Source organism: Argopecten irradians, chromosome 6 (genome assembly GCF_041381155.1).
Source record: "Argopecten irradians isolate NY chromosome 6, Ai_NY, whole genome shotgun sequence".
Taxonomy (NCBI): Eukaryota; Metazoa; Mollusca; class Bivalvia; order Pectinida; family Pectinidae; genus Argopecten; species Argopecten irradians.
In genome coordinates, this window is record NC_091139.1 from 13,004,996 (window position 1) to 13,027,505 (window position 22,510).

A 22,510-nucleotide genomic window follows, 5' to 3' on the forward strand; every position below is an offset into this window, starting at 1 on the left:
ATTCCCTAAAGGAATATAGATATAATGTTTTCGGTATTTTTGTTTTAATCTATTTTATACGGGTAGCTGCTGAATGCGTACTTAGTTATGTTTACCTTTGATCTTATAATAATTACATTTTCTCGTTGAAAAGCAAACTAATTCAAGGGAATAGGTAACTATTTCATAGTAGTGTGTGATAATAGCAGACCTTTTCTCAACTATTCCTCAAGCTATAACAATAGACATCACTGCCATGTTTTAAATCTTTATAAGTGTATGCTATTGAATGGAATGTTGTCACATGTGTTCAAACCAGGAAGTCAATCGCTATTATTAGTATATGAATAATCAGTTGTTATTTGAAAGCCTGTTAACTGTTCTACATTGTCAATCATTGCTTTGATTACTTACCTTCAGATCTGACTGTAGCTACTATGAGACTCAAGATGAGGAAAACACCATTTTCCATCCGTATATGTCCACTCTTTACCATGTTTCAACGTAATATTGTTTAACAGCTACAAAGAAGTACATCACATTCAGTATATGTCAATACTCTCATTGATTCTAAGTCGTTATCCATTTAAACCTTAATATACAGTGCGTAATGAATAGCACACAGCCGTACACTGGGTATACTATACACATACGTTCTGTTTTATATGAATATGTTTGTTAATTGTTAAGGGAACGACGCAGTGACATAAGCCCCTACCGCGCAACGGCTGACTTGTATCGAAATACTGTTTGTGAGTATTACATTGTTGCGCTAGTCAGCGCCATTCAGATATATCAGTACTATGCACTGGTGCAGTAGACGAAGTTTCAAGTTTGTGAAAACAACGTTAACGTTGATAAAAATGTTGCAAATATATAGAATTTGTTATTCGAATATTTTCTAAAACTTCCGTTCTTGATATCGTCATTTTATTTATATAGGCCTAGCTAGGCGTTTGTTGAGCCGATGAACGTTAGAAACAAGGGGCCGTAATCGGCGGTAAATGAAATGCGCACGGATCAGCATTCAAACTGCATGTTTATGACATCAAAGGTTCAATTTTATACACATACTTGATTTGCAGAGAAAGGGTTGTTAGTGACTAATACAGTGGTTATAACAGATCAATGTAATTTCTCCAACGGAAAGATTTAGATCTATATACTTTTATCTTACCGAATGCATAGAGCTACTACAATGTAGACCACACATATTGTAAATGTGGCGGGTGCATAGATCATTTCCAGACTAAAATATTTTACCGAATTATAATCTAGACAAGTATTTTAATCAGCACCAAATGTTTGTTTTGTTTTTCATACTCGTGGCAGTCGTTTGGTTAGGGTCCCTAGTGTTACATTAGAACCGATTCATTTATACCATGTGTGTGATTACCATGTCTATTTATAGAACAACTACAATGCTCACAGTACTTTCATACGTGTCTGTCGCTGAGAGGTTACTGCATCGTCCTCAGTTACGGAACCATGGCAGTAAAATCTAATGATATTTTGCTTGTAACAAACATATGTCCGATATTGGAGTGTGGATGGCTTAAAGTCTCCTTATGGTTTCAACATAAACGAACGTTTTACGATAACAAATTAAAACCAAAGAAGGAGTTCTAATTTTCAATCTTTTTATATAGAAAATCACCAAAGCTGACATCAATGAAATTCAACCATACGGTGTAAGTATAATAAATAATAGTTTATATAGCGTAACAAATGTTTATTGGCTTAATAAATGGTGAGTAGTTGATGACTTTTGCCATTGTTTCTAAATTGACCAATTTTAATATTTACCTTAGAGTGAAATTGTAAAACATGTACATATATCATATAAGTAATAGTGTCACATTACGCCTTTCCATTTAACTACACACAAAAAAAAACAACTTTAATTTTAATAAAATGCAGATGACGCAGTACTAGACAAGCAGAAATAGATAGATGTATATAAGCTATGTAAAGTGGAGAGTAGCATACGTAATGCTTACTAATTCGGTCACATAGTTTATACAGACGCCTACTGTAGATGCGCTACAATTTGCATTCACTGATTTCAGTGCAAACATTATTTAATATCTGTTTCACATTCCCCGGATCAAATGCATTTCCTTTTTCATCGAGAGGTATAAATCACTAGAGAAGAGCACTATATATATTATGATATACTCTCGAACATATTTAATGTTATAATTTATATTAATTAAAAGGAATAATTGAGTCCATCTAGTACATAAATGTCTGCTATGGTTTTCTCGTTATGTTTCGGTAACAACCATTTCATATACGTGGGAAGGTTCAACGTCACGGTGGTCAATAGACGAATATCCAGTGTCTGGGCCAGACTGGTCTAAAAAAAGCAGAAAAAATAAAATAACAGTTATAAAGCGATGAACTAGCAAACCAAAATTCTCTATTAAATATCGAAATTAGTTCTTAAAAGGATAACTCAAAAGTCTATCAAACTGTTTGATGTGTGTCAGAGTCTTTTAATGCTACTTTGGTTTTTCGTTTTTTGTAACATTTGACTGGAGGTAGTTTTGGTGTACGTATTGATAGCAGATGATAGTCTTAATGCCGTCCAGTTATCATACCATCCTGGCTTAATCATGAGGTGTCAGTTTGAAAGTTAATATCATTTTATTTTTACTACCTGTACGTTTGTCTTGTGAGTTTCTTCCGTTTTCCTTGTTTCTGTAAGCAGAAATGGAGTTCATGGAAAATACAGTTTTGACTACGGGTACTTTAATTTATATATGATTGAAAATGAATCAAAGTGGCATATCATAAACAGATAAGTTATTATAATAATTATACAACAAGCATAACAACACAAAAATATGTTTAAATATAACAACTAAACCACCGTTAATTGGGATATTTTGGATGTGGTCATATTTGCTTATTTGGAGCGCCAAACTTTAACACAACAAAATTTGATATTAATTATTATTTGAATATTAGGGCTAACACATCTACGCGCTGTGAGCACCTATGTACATGTACTCTAGGGTAATCACGTAACGTAAACGTACATTTAAAGTATGTTTCGTATTTTTTTTGGTAAAAACACACATAAAGAAAAATATTGTGGTTGTATAAGTTGTAGAAATGTAGAACTCCAACGCAGATTGAGTGGATGGTACGATACGTTTATTGGAGTCTTAGGAGTCGACTCTGTACAGAGATTATTGCCGAGTTAATATAGCAGTACACCGGAATCACAAATGTCAATATTTAGATATGATATCCAATACCTGGAAGAGTTGATATCAATGTAGCTGCTGTATTACATAATTATATCTTAGTCCAAATTTCAAACTCTAAAATTCTTATCATTAATATATTATACCACAATTGATATGCGACTATAAAGCGCTTCAATTGAGGACCAATGTTTCAATTTCTTTTCAATTTACGTCATTTTTTTAATTATTGGGGGATCTATGCGACAAAAGGGGTATTAATAAGAAAACACCATTTCAACATATCAAATTTAACCACCCTATTCTGATACAAAAACGCCAAAATTGCTCGATACCAAACTATCCCAATTTACGGTATTGTAAAAACCATCAAGCGCAGAGAAAATGTTAAAAAAGATGATACTTAAAGGCATCGTACCTAGCACAACCTGATTACATTTGTGGCTTTATAATGTATAATATTGAAGCAGAATGAGATATCGGTTGATTCTCTTCGGAAACATATCATGATGGCATTACATTGAAGGAACGTATGTTTGTGTCAATTTCTTATTATTTGACGAATTTCCAAACATTTTGAAACTCATGTAATGGTAGAGGTAAACAGAGGATTAAATCCGCCTACATAATATGTGAGTACTAGAAAACAAACATCGTAGATAATGCATCTTTGACCAACCTTATTTTAAATGTTATCATAAACTAAAGTAGTTCATATATTTTAAATTATCAAACAATGACTCTAAAAATAATCGTGAATTACAGTCTAATTCCCTCGGCTGTAATCATTTTGCCAACAGTAAACGCGCAAACGATATCAGCATCGATATTGATTACAACAAAATGATAACCTCGAAAGATCGAAATCTGACACTGTATTTTCATGATTTACATACATCTCCTGCAAAAAGACGTCCTTGGCCTAGCCCATTTTTAACGATACCCATGTACTCGATCGTGCTCATATATTATGTAACATTTTGTCCAATACGAGATCTAGATATATTCTTTAGTTTCGTCAGCGGTTCTATTTGTATGAACATTCGAAAAACAATCTGTTTTAACTGCTATCGCAGGACCGTGAAATGCAATTTTGGTCATTTCGGCCCAGTCACAGGGGCACGCAATTATTCATCATGCATAATAGTTGCTATGTACGTTATATCCGTACTAAATTACGCGGGAATTAAACAAAGATCACATACTTCTATCCCTCTGAATCAATAACTACATCTAACGATTGTATCACATCTCTATAGGTTGTTTAATTATTGGTGTAAACATGTTATTTTTGGGCTTTTTTAAACCACGAATATCAATCACTGCCAAATCCATCTACTACCGTAATTAATACACATGTTATTATAAGCACTGTAGATCTTTCGATATGACGTTTTACATATCATTTGATGGCTTGTTTTGTTTTTGCCGGTGTCTAAAATAAGCCATTAGGTACACACATATATACTTTTAATATTAGACAATCAATGGATGTCTTTTTAAACAATTACAACACGTATGTAGCAACTGAGAAGTTCCTACTCACCGACGCTGACAAATCACTGAGGTGATCAACGCAGCAGTAACTAATCCACACACAACAGCCAATACGGCTATAATGATGTCTTTAGGATCAACTGTAAAACAACAAAAGCATCATATCTATGTGAATATTGTAATCCTGAGATCATGTTTCAGATTAGATTTTAAAGGGAATATAAATACGTAATTGACTGCGAAGAGTCAATTCGATGGGACAAAACTACACAGTGTAGAATTATACACAACTTTTATTTTGTAGATGCTTACCTATACGATAATCATAGTCTTTAGTTCATTTTCAATCTAGCTATATTTTATAGATACTTACCTATTCGATAATCATAGCCTTTAGTTTATTTTAGATAAAATATTTACCTGGTGACTGATCGGTGGGGGTTGAATCTGTAATGAGATAAATACATTTTTTCAAAAAAAAGAAAGAAGAACATTTCATGATCGTATATATGATATGGTTTATAATTCGAAAAGCAAAATATAAAAAAATTACAACAAAAATTACATTTTACATTTTAAATCTACAGAAATAAAAACAAAAACAAATATGCATGATATGACAAATAAAGACAAAATATGTCTTTGTTTCATAGCCATTGATAACCTTTCACCCTAATCCTTACCTGTTGGCCGTGAAGTGCTGGATGTATCTGTAAAATGATTAACAAACGAAATTACTTGTATAATCAATCGGCGAATTATATTTGTGATATTTAACTTGGCAATATGTAGTTTCAATTATACTTCAAATGTAGTATTTAATTGAATTTAAATTATATCAGCTTAATTTGCTTATTAAATTCAAAAATATAAAATTTATATAATTTGTATCTAAATTAAGTCACACATATGGGAACATTTTCCCGTAGTTCAATATTCATCACAATAGTTTTGTGAAGTAAATATGTTGTTTATACATCTTTTGTCAAAGTTTCGAAGAAATTGAACCTGTAGCGTCCATATTCCTTGTTAAATGAATCGTCAGTAACTATGAGAAATATACACATGTACCTACCCTGGGTTAGACAGTGTCCATTTTCCTGTGGTACAGATAGTCTGTCAGTAACTATAGACATCCACACATTGTACCTACCCTGGGTTAGACATTGTCCATCTTCCTTGTTACATTGTGTTGTCAGTAACTATAGAACATCCACACATTGTACCTACCCCCTCGGTTAGACAGCGTCCATCTTCCTTGTTCAAAATGTCGTCAGTAAACTATAGAAATATACACATGTACCTACCCTGGGTTAGACTGTGTCCATCTTCTTTGTTACAGATGTTGTCAGTAACTATAGACATCCACACATGTACCTACCCTGGGTTAGACAGTGTCCATCTTCCTTGTTACAGATGTTGTCAGTAACTATAGACATCCACACATGTACCTACCCTGGGTTAGACAGTGTCCATCTTCCTTGTTACAGATGTTGTCAGTAACTATAGACATCCACACATGTACCTACCCTGAGTTAGACAGTGTCCATCTTCCTTGTTACAGATGTTGTCAGTAACTATAGACATCCACACATGTACCTACCCTGGGTTAGACATTGTCCATCTTCCTTGTTACAGATGTTGTCAGTAACTATAGACATCCACACATGTACCTACCCTGGGTTAGACATTGTCCATCCTCCTTGTTACAGATGTTGTCAGTAACTATAGACATCCACACATGTACCTACCCTGGGTTAGACATTGTCCATCTTCCTTGTTACAGATGTTGTCAGTAACTATAGACATCCACACATGTACCTACCCTGGGTTAGACATTGTCCATCTTCCTTGTTACAGATGTTGTCAGTAACTATAGACATCCACACATGTACCTACCCTGGGTTAGACAGTGTCCATCTTCCTTGTTACAGATGTTGTCAGTAACTATAGACATCCACACATGTACCTACCCTGGGTTAGACAGTGTCCATCTTCCTTGTTACAGATGTTGTCAGTAACTATAGACATCCACACATGTACCTACCCTGAGTTAGACATTGTCCATCTTCCTTGTTACAGATGTTGTCAGTAACTATAGACATCCACACATGTACCTACCCTGGGTTAGACATTGTCCATCTTCCTTGTTACAGATGTTGTCAGTAACTATAGACATCCACACATGTACCTACCCTGAGTTAGACATTGTCCATCTTCCTTGTTACAGATGTTGTCAGTAACTATAGACATCCACACATGTACCTACCCTGGGTTAGACATTGTCCATCTTCCTTGTTACAGATGTTGTCAGTAACTATAGACATCCACACATGTACCTACCCTGAGTTAGACAGTGTCCATCTTCCTTGTTACAGATGTTGTCAGTAACTATAGACATCCACACATGTACCTACCCTGGGTTAGACAGTGTCCATCTTCCTTGTTACAGATGTTGTCAGTAACTATAGACATCCACACATGTACCTACCCTGGGTTAGACATTGTCCATCTTCCTTGTTACAGATGTTGTCAGTAACTATAGACATCCACACATGTACCTACCCTGAGTTAGACATTGTCCATCTTCCTTGTTACAGATGTTATCAGGACAAGAGGCCGGACAATCAGCCCCACACACCACTCCATACTTGCCAGGATAGCAATCTACATAAAAATACCATCTTTGAATTTTGACTTATAATTTGTGAATTATATCAATCGCATTTTCAGCTTGTAATATATTGAAAATACATAACTGTATCAATTGTTTATCATATTGCAGAAAACGATATTGAATTCAGCTTTTGTAAGCAAGTGTATACATCGGCTTGATTACCGAGAATGTGCTAACTCAGACATCTGTTTTTCTATGAATACTAATTACCTAAGCACTGGCCTGTCTGTTGACCACACACAAAGTCTTTACACGTCACGGGACACGTGGAGGTACATGTAGTACCATATCTCCCAGTTGTACACCCTACAGAGATACGGTAACAGATTAAATATGTTTTAGGAAGAAATAATTTGTGTTTAATTCAATATTGACGTATTCGTTTTTACTAGTATAAGCTCATGAAGTCTTGTTCGAAAAAAATGTATGAATGCATTAACGTAAAAAAAATCATATATTAGGATTGCAAGGCGTATTTTATTCTATTATTGATTTAATTTCAAAAGCGAATGGAAAATGTAGAAAACAAGTTAACATGTCAGAGGAGTAATTAAAAAGTAGTATAAAATGGTGATGTGATTTAATCTGCATTGTAAAACGGAGTCAATTAAGATGATTCAAATGTTATGTTATCAACGAAATCGAAAACAAGTTCATGGAAAATTATTTATCTTACCAATACATGAAGCTTTGTCTCTTGTACATCCGTCCCGACAGTAACCAGGACAGTCTTGGTCACAGCTAGCGCCATATTTACCAAGGGAACATTCTAAAGAGGAGACGAAAAAGCGTTGAATATCCAAATAAGTATTTATAGATGAATATCAATTCCTATTTTCAATTTTCGAGTAGAGGTGTACGAAACTAAAGGCGATAATATTATGTTACATACCAGTACAATACCCAGAGTCTTTGACACACCGCCGGTCCTTACAGTTCACAGAACAGTCTTGTTCACATATATTGCCGAACTTTCCCGTAACGCATTCTAAAAAAATAGCATCATAATATTTGCTTGTCATTAATAAGCATTGATAGAATTTTTACGCAAACATTTATTCGGATATAAATACTCATTTAAAAGTAACGTGAACATGCGATTCTTTATCATTTGTCAATATTGTTACACAAAGGGAACACAATTTATAATATGCAGTTGTCGGCCAAGTAGCTTTTTACGAGACAACCATTTGCATCTTTAATCTTCGAGTCATTGTCTTTTGGATACAAAAACTTGGTAATTACCGGTAAATTATGGATCTATATATATATTGGATACCCTACCTATACAGTGTCCAGTGGTCTTAGTGCACACTCTATCCTTACAGTTCATTGAACAAGCCTGGCCACACGAGCTGCCGTACGCCCCGGCTAAAATTCGTATAAACATAAACAAAATCTAGTCAAAAACCCAGTCTTAAAAAGTAAATCAAAATCATCTAGACAACATTCTTTAAACATAAATCAAACAAATTTCTGGCGACACCATTCTTTCATACATAAACCAAATCAAAGTAGAAAATTCCCGGCGACACATTCTTTCATTCACCAAACATAAATCAAATTGCCGGCGAAATATTCTTTCTAAGTCAAATTCCCAGCAACACTTTCTTTCAACACAAATCGGTCCAAATTCTCGGTGACATCCATAAAACTTAGGACTAATTTGTCTTATAAAGTCTTATTTAACGTATTCTTAAAAATAAACTAAGTCTAACAATTCTCGGAGGTTACACTTCTTAAAATCTAAACACAAATTGAACGCTAAAAACATTTACTAATTGAAAACATTTTTAAAGGAGACACCAAAGTAATTAAGGTGTCGTTGTTTAATGAAACTTTCACATGTTGTTTTGATTATAATAGTTTCGTCCAATATATTGTATTGCATACATTGCTCGAATTGCTAGTACTATAATTTGCGAAATAATGTGCGGTATAATCGCGCAAATAAGATCTCCAAGAAAATAGTACAATGTGAAATAACGCACTTAACAGTCGCATGATCCAATTAAAAAATGCATACATTATTGTTTTTAATATTAACAAGAACGGGCTTTATGGTGATTTAAAGGCCATAGCAGATATTATTGGACAATATTATTAGTATATCAGTTACCTGTTACTTACCAGAACAGTATCCAGTGTTTCTGTCACATATCGGATCTTTACAGTTACCAGAACAGTCCGCGTCACATGTAACGCCATACTTTCCGTCAACACAATCTGTAAACAAATCCATGTTCATATCTATGTATTATCGAAATATAAACACTTTTGTTGATTTGAACACTATGCTTTATTGTAAGAATTTTCCTACGCATATAATAAGTGACATCAAGTGATGTATACAAACAATATGTAACTCGCTGTCTTAATTGATTTGAGTGTGGATGACATTAGGATTAGAAATATAAAAATAATTATCATACATGATCATATGATATCGATTGGCGTATATATGGTATGGTATAAGGTTTTGCTCTGATAAATTTCCCAAACACAAATCCTTTTTGAAATACATATATTTCCGATAATTTCAATTCCGCAATAGAACACTTTTCTTTAAAGATTTTAACTTTTGAATACATTACAGTATTTCGAACTTAATTTATCTACGTCATACAGATTATTGATATAAGCCCTACTAGGCGAATTCACACAGTTTGCAAACAAATTTGGTTTTCATACATCGATCAAATTTATAAACGAAAAGTGACATAAATTGTTAAATGAATGCTTTTATCATTGTATAATGATAGTACGACAATTGTTTAAACCACAAGGAGTTGTGGAGTCATGATGATTGATAAGGGGAACGGTAAATAGATATTAGTCAAGACGACGTTATTTATGATATTGTATATATCAGAATAGGTCATTGGTCATTCAGAAACCCTAAACTACATAGAAACGACGACAACGCTTTGTCATTATTCTAAAAAGATCCATCTTTACAATTTTGTGGAGCCTGGGTTCTATCACACGTCGCCATTACGTCCCTAGGAACACAATATGAAGAAGTTTATGGGATCAAAGTTTGCATCTAATCAGAAACCCAAGTATATGAAGTTTAGTACGCCGATAAGATGAAAGATATAATTATCAGGGAACGTACAGCTTTGTAGGAAAGGTACCACATTGGACTGTTGCTTTTACACAGGGATATGAATACGAGAGTCCTTTATAATGTCAGCCGATTAGTGACGGACCTGCCCGCAATTGCGTTTTGTATAAAGAACATATATATCAGGTGCTTGTTGTAATCCCTTATATTTAAACCAAATTGTTTCCCTCTTACAAGCAGGTAAAGTTACAACACCACCCACCCCAACATCACCTCAGTTCCTACACTGTTTTACATGCAACAAGGTAAACTTGTAGGGAACGCTAGTCTTTCGCATAACATATAGTGTATACCTGTATATAGTGCTACACCTGTGTCTACAAGATGGAACAAGGATAGAATTTTACCCCGGCCGGTGATTGGTCGGCTACATTATTGAATTTAAAAACGTAAAAAAAAATTTTTCTGGCAGGTAATTATTCCTAGATAACTATGATATGAATTTGGAAATTCAAATTGAGATTTAGGTTCAAAATATAAATTTTGATAATGGAATAGGTAATAACAATTAGACATTTCAGGGATTTTTTATAGTTCAATAAATGCGCGTGATTTCATCATAGCTACCACTGGTTGGTGGTTGAGATAATGCGACCCAAACTTTTTTCATATCAAGTGTTATATGAGAATCTAGACTTTAATAGAAACACAATTGCTAAAAAACATTCCTTTGTTTTAATGATTCATTACAAATCTTTACAATACTTTAACACCTGTGGTCTATGTAAAAACGCATTTAGTTGGTGTTCTCTATTCATAATTAGTGTTTACATATTTAGCAAACTTTTTAGAAACGGACCAGTAATACACTGGGGAACACGTGTTCTCGATCTTCTAAAAAACGTTAAGTGAAAGCAAGATGAAGTCATATTAAGTGCATATCTTAATTACTAGTTTACATCTTTGTCGCGACGTTTGCAGCGACAAAATTGCAAGGAAATCTTGCATTCAATTTAATACATATCTGTTAAAACAATGACATGTTCAGGTCTTATTCGTATATGTAAAATTAAAACCTATGCATTGTAATGTGTTGTTCCATTTTCAAAAATTGTATGGTAATTTTGGTGATGATTAAAATAAACAAAGCTCTTCTTGATTCATGAGTATGAAAATTACAGTAACGGCAAACTATATATTTCATTCATTTTGAAACCTTCACAACAATTTGTTTTGGCTAATGTTTCAGCGTATTTTAATTTCATGTGAAAGTAGAAAAAAACAATACTGCTAATTCATCACATGAAATGTCCCGTGGCTGATTTGAAAATGCAGTTCCATGTTCCCTTTATAAATCATTTTTGACGTGCCAAAAGATGTGTTGCACTGCATTAAATCGTCTATTTCACAAAAAACGAAAAAAACGAACATTCTCCCCGGGACATGAACATGGGTCCTTCGATATATTGCGCGTCCAATTTAATGACGTCATTGACAAAACACAACAGTTAAACCGTTACACGCTAGCAATATAATCATGTACAAGTAAAAACCGATGATATGTCAGAAAATTGTGGTAGAAATCATTTACCAATGAAACTTACCTACACAGTGCCCGTTGTTTTTGTCCCACATATTCTATCTTTAACAGTTTATCGGGACAGTCCAGTTCACAGGTATTGCCGTACTTTCCAGTACTACACACACTGTAAATTAAATCAGGATGTTTTTGTTTCCGTTATGTTCGTATTGATTTAGTATGGCAATAATCCTTTTTGTTATACCTCTGTGGAATAGTTTCTATATAAACTCTATTGACAATAATCCCAATAAACGAAACTGTTCCATCGAGCGGTCCAAAGAACGGTTAAAAATCGACTGTTAAAATATGCTGTTGTAGACCGGGAGTGATGTCAACAATGGGGTATAAAAAAACAGTTATCGAATTGGTTTTCGAGGCAAAACAAATGATTTGTTGACCCTCACACACAAAACTGTTGCCGAGTTTGTCTTCGGGTCCAAACCAATCATAATGTACTCACAATGCTGATGATGATTAAAGGACAATGACCGTTTACTATCCATTTCGTTTCATTCACTTTGAAATTTTAGATTGTTTTAAAATGTTCCCTTGATATTCATTATATTTATATATTTAATATATAAAAATTAATTTGGTTACGGGTAGTAGATGAGTGTTCTTTCCACCAAGGGTGGTATTTTCACCATAAGTTACAAATGACTCATTCTTCAGCGGCGCCTAGTAGATATTGATTTGTATATGTTATGTAATGTTCATTCGCAATCGAGTGTAATGATTAAAATAGTATACTTTTTAATTTAAAAATTACTCATAAGTGAAATAGATATCCATTTACCCTCAGGTCTTGTAACCTTATATGTATCACATATGTTTTTTCTATATTTCAGTATTAACTGTCATTGTGATTACAAAGAGCAAAAGGCACTAATTAAAATAATCATACTATGCTAAATGCATGCATAATGAAACTAATAAAAGGATTTTTTATCGCATACTGAAACTCATAACTATGATCTATGATTAGCGTTTTGAACTCCTTAGTTAATAACACTTATGGCAGTCAAGTAACCCATATAGTGGGGTTATTCGGAAGGGCATAGCTGTGTCGATTTGGTAAAAACGTGATACCTAAAAAATGGTATGTCAGAATTGCTGACGAGTTATTCCCCCTTTTTAAATGAAGGACAACTTGGTACAAACGGACTGCTTTGATAGAGACTACGTTTATGTGAAAAAAAATAATTGGTTTGAACTACTTAAATTTCTTACAAAATTTCGATGCGTTTCTTTTGTTTTGATATTCTAATGCTTTTAATCTGAGTTTGGATTGATTTCTCAATATTTATACCTTTTAGTTGGGAATTGATATTATTTCCCTGTCATTGACTTTATAATCCTGCATGGCGCCGGCGTGGTCTCGATAGTTTGGCAAAGTTATTAAAAGTAAAGTCATACGTTTTGTGATTACATAATGCATGCATCGAATTGATAATTTGTATATTTCTTTGTTTTGAATCTGTTTCACTATAGGATTATCCTATGATATGCGACTCGGAATGATTTTGACGATTGTGAATTTACTTGGGCCGAGTTTTACTTTGTTGCCGAGATAGCACATACATTTGTAATGTAGGATAGCATGAATGTGATCGATCATTTTAAATATTAAACAATTAAATTGTAACCGTTTAAACACTTCATTGGAGACGATTGCGACCGTATTGATTCACTTTACTCATTCGGGGCGAGATTCCTGTTGGGTCGAAGTTTACCCTAGCGGTCATGACCTATATATTGCGGTCAAGTCAGGCATCTGCCCAATGTGACCGTTTCTGTTCATGTACAGAATGTTATAGTTAAATTGAACAGTACTTGTATTTTTTTTTAAATGTGAGATGTTTTTGATTTCACAATTATTAAACAAAGCAGTATTTTTAAAATTGCTATAACTATACATTATTTGTCATAATTATTAAAATATTATAAAGGTGTTCTTATCACACACATTTTGTTTTTTTTATTCATGCATGAATGCATCCGTAGCGAGACCCCTATAGCTATTCTTGTATGGAGAGAAGAGACGGAAGAGGGACGGAGCAGCAACAGTGACAGAGGTTGAGTCGGTATACGTAGACAGTCTGGGCCTAGTTCATGGGACTATTTCAGGACCTCTTGCAACTGGGAGTGAAACTGCCCATTCTATGCCACCTGATGCTACCGGTAGCAGCACCACCTCCTGTATTACAAGACCACGGGTACGTCCTTTGGTGTATTGTCAACCCTATTGCAAGTGTTAATGATATGTTAGGCTTGCATGTATCTGTTTCAGTGAAGCATAAGATTACAAATGCAGAGTATTTCCTTCAGGCTCATAGTATATATTCTAGTTGTACTAACTCAATGGGGAGCTTCTTATCAGGCTCATAGTAAAATCAATAGTTGTATGGGGAGCTTATTATCAACAAAAAAATCAATATCGTAAGTAAATGGACAGATGCATTCATTATATATATCAGCATTTATACAGCAGTGCATCCAGAAGAGTTGCATGGGTTGTTAAAAATACATGCAGGTACCTTCGCTGGGGGCTCAGAGATGTGATGGCATGGCCTGGATCAGATCTGATGAGCAATATAGGTTAAGAAAAGCTCTTATCCCAAGGGGCATGGGACATTATTGACAATGAATTCTTACCCTGTTATATATGCAGCCAAAGCAGGTCCCCCTACCTCAGTCACAAAATAAAATTCTTACGCCCTAAAACGTTTCGACTACATTTTATAAAGGGAATTGTACACGCCCACACTGTAGCTACTGTCACAAATGTATTACGTGTAGTGGGGGGCATGCTAGTATGAATTGTGTTAAAATGAAAACAGACAACCCATACTCTTTCCGAAAAACAAACAACTACTATACAAAACAGCAAAGACAGGTGGGAAAACAAGCAAGAATCACAAACAGGTGTGGAAATTAGGAAAGACACCAATAAAAATCACAGCTCTTAGTTACTGGGTGGCTAAGTACCCACAGGTAGCAGTAGGGACACAGCTTCTTGGAGTTTTTTAAAAATGGTTTTTAGAATTCAATATCTAGAACTCATGCATCCCGAGAGAATCCAGATTAATTGAAATCGGCCTCAAAATATCCAACACAGGCACATCATAAAATATTGCAGGAAGTAGAATTAGGTGAGACGTAGGTTCTTTTGAAGATAAAATTAATGGCACAGTGGTGATTATAGAGTCCCCTATTTGGTTTAGTTCCCAAAAAGATGCAAAATGGAGGTTAATTACTCACCTTTCATGGCCTTCAGATAAAAGTATAAATAGAAATATTGATCATGATACAGTATCTGTTAAATACTCTTTTTTTTCATTTGATAAAGTAGTTTAAATGATAGCAGAGTTGGGAGGAAAACGGGAATTTGTTGGGGAAAATGGATATTAAATCTGCATTCCGTTTCCTCCAATCCATTCGGCGGATTTTTTCCATTACTCAGGATTTAAGTTTCAAGACATGTACTTTGTTTGATAAGTGTTTATCCCATGGGTTGCTGAATTTGTATGTAGTCTATTGTTAAAACGTTTTCAACATTTTCATGGGTAGGTAAGGAGAAGTGCAGTGAGCAAAGTCTAGATCAGTATTTGGGACGATTTTATATTTGCTAGAAAAAGAAAAATTGTAATGATGTGCTAGGATGTCTTCTTTCGTAGAAAACGTGAAATGAAATGTGTATACCCATAGCTGAGGAATAAACCAGAAGGTAACAACTACAGTTTTGGTGTTTTTGGGTCTTGAAATTGACACTTTTAAAAATGGTAGTCAGGGTACCTTAGGAGGAGAGTGGTATCCCTCAGGTCAGAAAAATCGTTTGGGAAGTCAACAAAGTGTTGTGCCAAACGCCTATACCAACTAGCTAGGACCTTTTTACTATGTTTGTGCACATGGACAGGCATTACTGAACTCTTTAGATTTTCGTCTTTTTGTGCAAAACGTTATTACCAATATCTAGGACCTTTAAAACGGCTATGTTTGATGCAATGACATGACATATATAACCCCTTTTATAAAGTAAGAATATATGAGGAATTTAGAGCATGGACTTAAAAAATGTGGTTGCTATTTTTGAAAGATTTTTAATAGGTCCTGTTACTTTGCAGAAGGGTTCATGGCACATTAAATTATGTGGCGATTTAGGTCTGTAAATAATAGGCTAGGGCAGGGAATTGTCAAATTTAGTTTGTGGTGCCTGTTGGGGGAAGTTATTGGATAGTTTTCAGGTGGCCCCAATGATTGGCAGGGAAGAATCCCACCATCGTGATAGACATTTAAATTTCTTAGAATTGGTGGACAATAGTTTGAATTGGTGTCCAATAGAATTTTCGCGCATTGGAATTACGGCATTTAACTTATGATACAGAAATGTGGTTAAATTATATACTTCTTACATCTTAAGGTACAATAACACTTCCAAAATGATATGGTTTCATGTCTGATACTATTCATCACTTTATATTATTTACTAAATACCTTCCTGATATAAGATAGGAATATATAAATCCTAAGTCATATGTTGCTACTTTATGTAATAACACAGAAAGGGTAGACAATTATACATTACACTATGGATTGCAAAGTGGTGCAAACTCTGCTTCAAATTTTTGAAATTTATTTAGATTTATTGTTTATTCCCTTTGCATATAATAAAGATTCAATTTCTTTTTGGATTTGTTTTACAAAATTGTAGCTCTGTTGACAATGAAATTTTTGATAAATTATGTAACATTACATTTATAAAAACCTGACTGTCTTAGGCAAATCTTTATAATATCAATGCTCTTTATTACCTGTAATTAAGGATGAGTTTTTTAGTTCCAAAGTGAACCATATTAAAAAGCAATTTGAAATTTGGGTGGAGGAAATGGAAAACCTTTATTGGACCTTTTAAGTTTTATACCTTTACCCTAGTATTTCTCTTAGTTCTTTTACCTACTGCTTACCCTTACTTTAATTCTTCTTTTTTTATCTTTTGGTTGGGGTTTATACAAGTGATCAGCACACATGATTGTTCAAAACATTTTTTTATTTTTTTTTATTTTTTATTTTATTATAGTCATTAATTTAATTTAATACTGTTATCATACGTGGTATGTGTATTACACTCGGGTACCTTCCTCCTCCTCTCATTCTTGTCATTCTTCCTTCTTTTTATTTCTCTTTCTTCATTTATGTATGTTCTGTATGTCTGTCTCTGTTTGTCTGTCCTGTCCTGTTTTGTATTGTGAGTGTACATGGGTGTGGGTTGGTGTGTGTGGGTGTGCAGAGGAGAGAAGACGAGAGAGTGATGAGCCATGCATATATGTGCGTCTATAGTTTATGGTCTCGGCTAATTATGGCTTTTATATGTTTTTATGGCTATCGTTTACATTATCATAAAACTTGATGTTTTTAGTATTTGTGAATGGAGTGCGGGTATGCATGTGTTTGTGGTGTTTGGGTCCATTTTTATATACCTCGTATAAATATTATTTGATAAATGAATAAATTAAAAAATATATAAATCGCAGTCCCAAGTTTGATCTTTTGAGTTTAGGTCTTAAGAAAAATATTTTTTTAATGTTTGACACATATAGTAGCTTGTAATCTATAGATTGTACGTTTACTGAATAAACCAATACACCAAAAGACACTTTAAAGCTATATGCAGATATATTGCATAATATATGGTTTGTTAAAGGCACTCTACAGTTCAAAACTTTGATTGGTTTGACGGTTTTAGTGCCATACGATAGTGTGGTCCATGGCTGATCTTACTCAATATCAATGTATTGTTAAAAAAAAGTACTGTTGCTAGGCGAATTTGGAGAGACTAGTGTGGATGGTGGGGGTGAACTAACTCTTTTCCTCATTATTCAGTCTTGACCGTGTTGGTTTCGCTGTTATTCTTATGGTACTGCCCTTTGTTTTGTAGCTCCTCCTGGTGTATGCATGTAGCTAGTTTATATTTCCGAGTAGGTGTAATCACAGTCGATTAGTAAATTCACTTGCCCTTTCAGGGTTATCTTTCCAAGTTAATTGCACTGCGACTAGATACACCTTTCATTCACAAATCCTGTATCAATTATAGGACATCAAGGGGGTAATACTTCGTGCTCTACTCCAGAAGTACGAGCCATTTATTGTTACTATGTCGCTAAATCTTCGCAGATATATTGGGCAGTTCAGATACTAGGAGTTCTGGTGTCCCATTTACTAAGTCATTTTTGGTGGTCTGTGACTGGACAATAAATAAATTTTTTATCAGTGTCCCTACTCAAAAGCATTCATCTTAGGTTATTATAAGTAGTGTTACCGCTCAAGAGCTCACACTTCCGTCTTTGTATGGTCGCAAACCTATATATTGCCATCCCCTATCTATATATGTTATAATGATGCTAAATATGGATTAGTGGTTGTTGGTAGGTAATCAATGAAGTACTTTTCTAGAGGTGAAATACGAATATTAAAATGCAAAAATTAGTTATCCCATTGTCTCTAGTTCTGTCTCTCGCCGTTGAGGAATGATTATTGTCCTCAACCACCTTGCATGTTGGCAATTAGAGAAAGAAAAAGAACCTTAACCAGAACGAGACAGAAATACCTTTCTTACCAAATAATTAAAGTCATCTTGGATTTGAATGATGAAGGCATACTTTGGGTCACAGCATTTGTACCGTGAACATGTGTCGTTATCTCATTTAGGTTTTCGTATTTGGCTGTGAACATGCTACCTTTGGTGGCACGTTTACTTTGGCAGATTTCGCGCGTACATATTTAATGATTTATAGTTCGATTGATTTGGCATCATATTGTATTCATATACTTGTATATGCTATTTAATATTGAAGTGAATCAGGTTTTATATCTGTTTCCCAGTATCACTGTTCATTTTTTGACTTCTTGAATTGATTGAATTTATTGTTAAACATTGTTTGAGGATGGTTTCCCAGAAAATCAAGAGAGTCTCAATTCAGTGAAGCTAATTTTAATACACCCTCATCTATGATTTAAAAATTTTTAAATAAAACGATTCCTTATGTAGACTGAAAAATAAATGTGTTTTTCGCTTGTACCAAAAACATAACTTTCATAATTTAAAGATTTACTTATACTAGTTTGATTAAACATGATAAAGTGATCATGTGACTCTTATTACAGTTCATGATGTTAAACAAGAATAAATTTGTAAGAAGTTATTTCAATTTCATTTGACGAGATAATCATTAAAACATTCTAATTAGCTATCAATTATAGAATTTGCTAAATATTATTAAAACAGGTTCGAAAATATAAGATGAATAATTTAGTTGATCTCTTATCCGTTGTGCAGTTCCGCCTGTTTCTTTCGCGACAAAGATTGTCTTTACCAATTTGGCGGAGCTCAAGTACTGTTCACATTTATGTTCCGTAAGTTGAGGAAACCACACTATCTGTAAAGAAAACTATTACTAATTTACATTATACTTGCTACGGTCAGCTTTAGGATTACACACTCTGTGTCAATGTATTCGGGATCACTACTATAGTAGTAAATTGATATGATTATTTCTACGTCTACACCTTCGTTATGGAATTGGACCTCATTATCAAGAAATGGTCCTGCAACATGAAAATGATATCTATACAATTTAGTTATTAAGATTTATACATAGTCAAACTTGTGTGATGAGGAAATTAATGTTATTTCCATATCATTATTTGTTTTCTTTTGTTCATGTTTTATCTTGGACATTCTGATTCATTGGCACATAGTTCTGTTTTTCTTTTCAAATGGCTTTGAAAAATGGGAATTGTACTCTGTAAACATATATTTTTCTAAATATCAATCGTAGTCTGGAAAAATTTATTAAAAAGCCAATGCTACGTTAGTATTACACCCACTCCGTATCGCAATATCGCTCATGAATAAAGAAACCACGGAAAGGGCGCATAAAATCCTGATTTTTTCGCTGGCTGTACAAGAGACAACTGTTTGGGTGCCTACCACAAACATTAAGTATTGCTTTCCGAGACTCGGGACGCTATAAATTTCAAGCCGCCAATGAGTACATTGTAATTGTTCATTTCAAGAACACTCTCCAAAAAAGACTTAATACCTAGCGAATATAATTGTCCATCGAGGGAGTAGGACTACTCTATATGTTGCCCAATCCCAATTGTAATAGATTTATATAACATTATTCTGACAACTGAATAAATGAAAATTGTTCTCAATAACGTAAATAAAAACCCTCTTTAGATCGTTGCATTACCTGATATTAAGAATCAGAGTGCGCAGCACCGTTTTCGTTTTTCAGGTTTTTCCTAAATTTTGGACTATACGGTCTATTCAGTACAACATTATTTAAAGAAATTGTACTATGAGCAATTCATCTTGAAGACACCTTGAAACGCATTAAACAAACTCCTATCGAACGTTTTTCGTTATTTTAAGTCTGACTTTTCGTCAATATACGATACCAGTTTTTTTTTTTTTTTGCATGCTCCCCGTATTCGTTTATTCAAACTTCCAACTAATTAATCTTATCGAGGAATTTTAGTTTCATTGAAGTAGGTGATATTCTTTATCTGTTTTAATTTATATGTTTTTGAAAATTATATCCTCGTTTTGCCGTTTTTTGTCCTGATACTCAAATTTGATAGATGGCGCTGCGTCCGCGATGTCATTCCTATGGTAATTAACTAAGTAAATTACAGGGTTTCGTCGATATTCTCTAAGCATCTTCGGAACTTATCCACTAGAATTGATGCTAATTATCGTAGCACGGGTATCATTTTTTTAATCAGTAATGTTAGTGTAGTTTAACCGAATTGTTATTTTGGTATTATTTTATATTACACATAATTTCTTCTTTTGAGTAATTTTTGTAATCTGAGACTTAAATATCGAGTCTGAAAATCTCACCAGTGCAGATTCTGAAACGCCGTCGTTACTTTTATAAGGAAAAAACTATCTAGAAAGTAATTTCATGTACTCGGTTTGATTATTTCTTGATCTTATCACAGTAGTCTCTAGCGCAACTAGTTTAATTGTATTTGTTCTCGATAAAGAATGATCTCGTTAGTGTATTATGTCTCAGAGGAACCTTACTTGACGTGGCCTAGGGAATTGTGAAAATTAACACTACGACTTCTATTATAACTCCTTGACACGAGATCATTATGCGTTTCTTTACTGTCATGACGTCTCATTAAAGATATCCTGAAACGGGTCTAGTTTTTGGATAAAAAGCGAATAATATGCAATTATTTTATGAGCGACATCCCATTAACAGATAACTGTTACTAAACTTGCTTAAAGGGAATTTGGGATATTTTTTTCCTATCTATTATATTCTAAAATATAGTGATTTCTCTCATTTAGTATACATCTGCTCATCAGTACCATGTCGGAGATACTTTCTCACATACAACAAGTCACATTACTGTTCGCCTGGGCAATCTTGGGTCACTTGTTTGCTCGCATAAATTTCCTCGGCATAAATATTTCCGGAGGAACATACTTTTATCACAGAGATTCTTGACAATTAATTTTTTAGGAAAAATTAATATTGGACAACCAATTTCAGTTGTGAAGCAAATTTCTACCACACATTAACCAACCGGTATTATATATTTATTATATATAAAACGATTCCTTATGAAAATTAAAAAATTATTTTGGGTTTGTTTTTCGCTTCGTGTCTCTTGGATTATATTTAAAATAATTTACCTAAACACGAGTCTTGATTGTAAACATGATAAATACAAATACGGCGACTTGATGGGGAAACCTCCTATCTAGTGTTTAAGTTTTTAGATGTAATCAGATAAGTTGTATGCATTTAAGTCTCTAGATTTCTTATAACCTAAAATTCTCAAAATCTATTCAGGGGTCTGTGTAAAGATACTAAATCAAATGTTATCATTTTATCATAGAATTATAATAATAAACTTATCGATAATCTTTACTATGTCATTAAATATTTTTGCCTTTACCATTGCCACAGTTTCCTGTTTCACTTATCAACAACAGCTTGGTCTTTACATTTGGTGGTATGCAAGTTTTATGTTCATCTAGTCTAGAGCCTTATACGTTACTGAGGAATTACCAACACTGTAAGATATTATATGTATAGTTACACAAATGTTTAACTTTACTATAGCTAGCTAGACCACACACATCTGTGTCATATTATGTTATCGGTACTCTATAGCAGTAATTAATTGTTTTTTCATTCGTACTACACCTTCTTGTTGGAATTTGTACACTAATTATCACAGGATTTTGGTCCTGCTACAAGAAAATATATATGCTTGCTAAGTTATAAAAGATTGATCTTTATTATGTAAACAAGAGAATGGAAGAAATTAAGAGTTGGTTGTACGTAAATTTTGTTCTTTTTAGCCTCTTACCAATTTTTTTCTCTTTATTTTAATGCTAAATCTGGCATTCTGGTTTTCCGATTATTAGTGCATTCGCTCAAATCGCGCATTCATATAATAAATTA

General features: G+C 33.8%; 2 protein-coding genes and 1 pseudogene across 11 annotated transcripts in view; 1 reads left to right on the forward strand and 2 right to left on the reverse strand.

The window, feature by feature from the left end:
• LOC138326108 (fucolectin-3-like) overlaps positions 1-617 on the reverse strand; it is an 89,395-nt pseudogene extending 88,778 nt beyond the window's left edge.
• The window catches only part of LOC138325026 (cell death abnormality protein 1-like), a 314,573-nt gene that overhangs the window by 167,197 nt on the left and 124,866 nt on the right, over positions 1-22,510 (forward strand). The gene's annotated exons all lie outside the window — the stretch shown is intronic.
• Positions 1,603-9,610, reverse strand: LOC138326110 (scavenger receptor class F member 1-like). Its single transcript, XM_069272244.1, has 11 exons — positions 9,499-9,610; positions 8,653-8,739; positions 8,261-8,356; positions 8,045-8,137; positions 7,579-7,674; positions 7,257-7,358; positions 5,375-5,401; positions 5,112-5,138; positions 4,741-4,831; positions 2,642-2,682; positions 1,603-2,338 (listed from the first exon to the last, which is right to left on the reverse strand). Exons 1-11 carry the CDS (start codon positions 9,608-9,610, stop codon positions 2,247-2,249), a joined length of 864 nt encoding a protein of 287 aa, XP_069128345.1. The 3' UTR covers positions 1,603-2,246.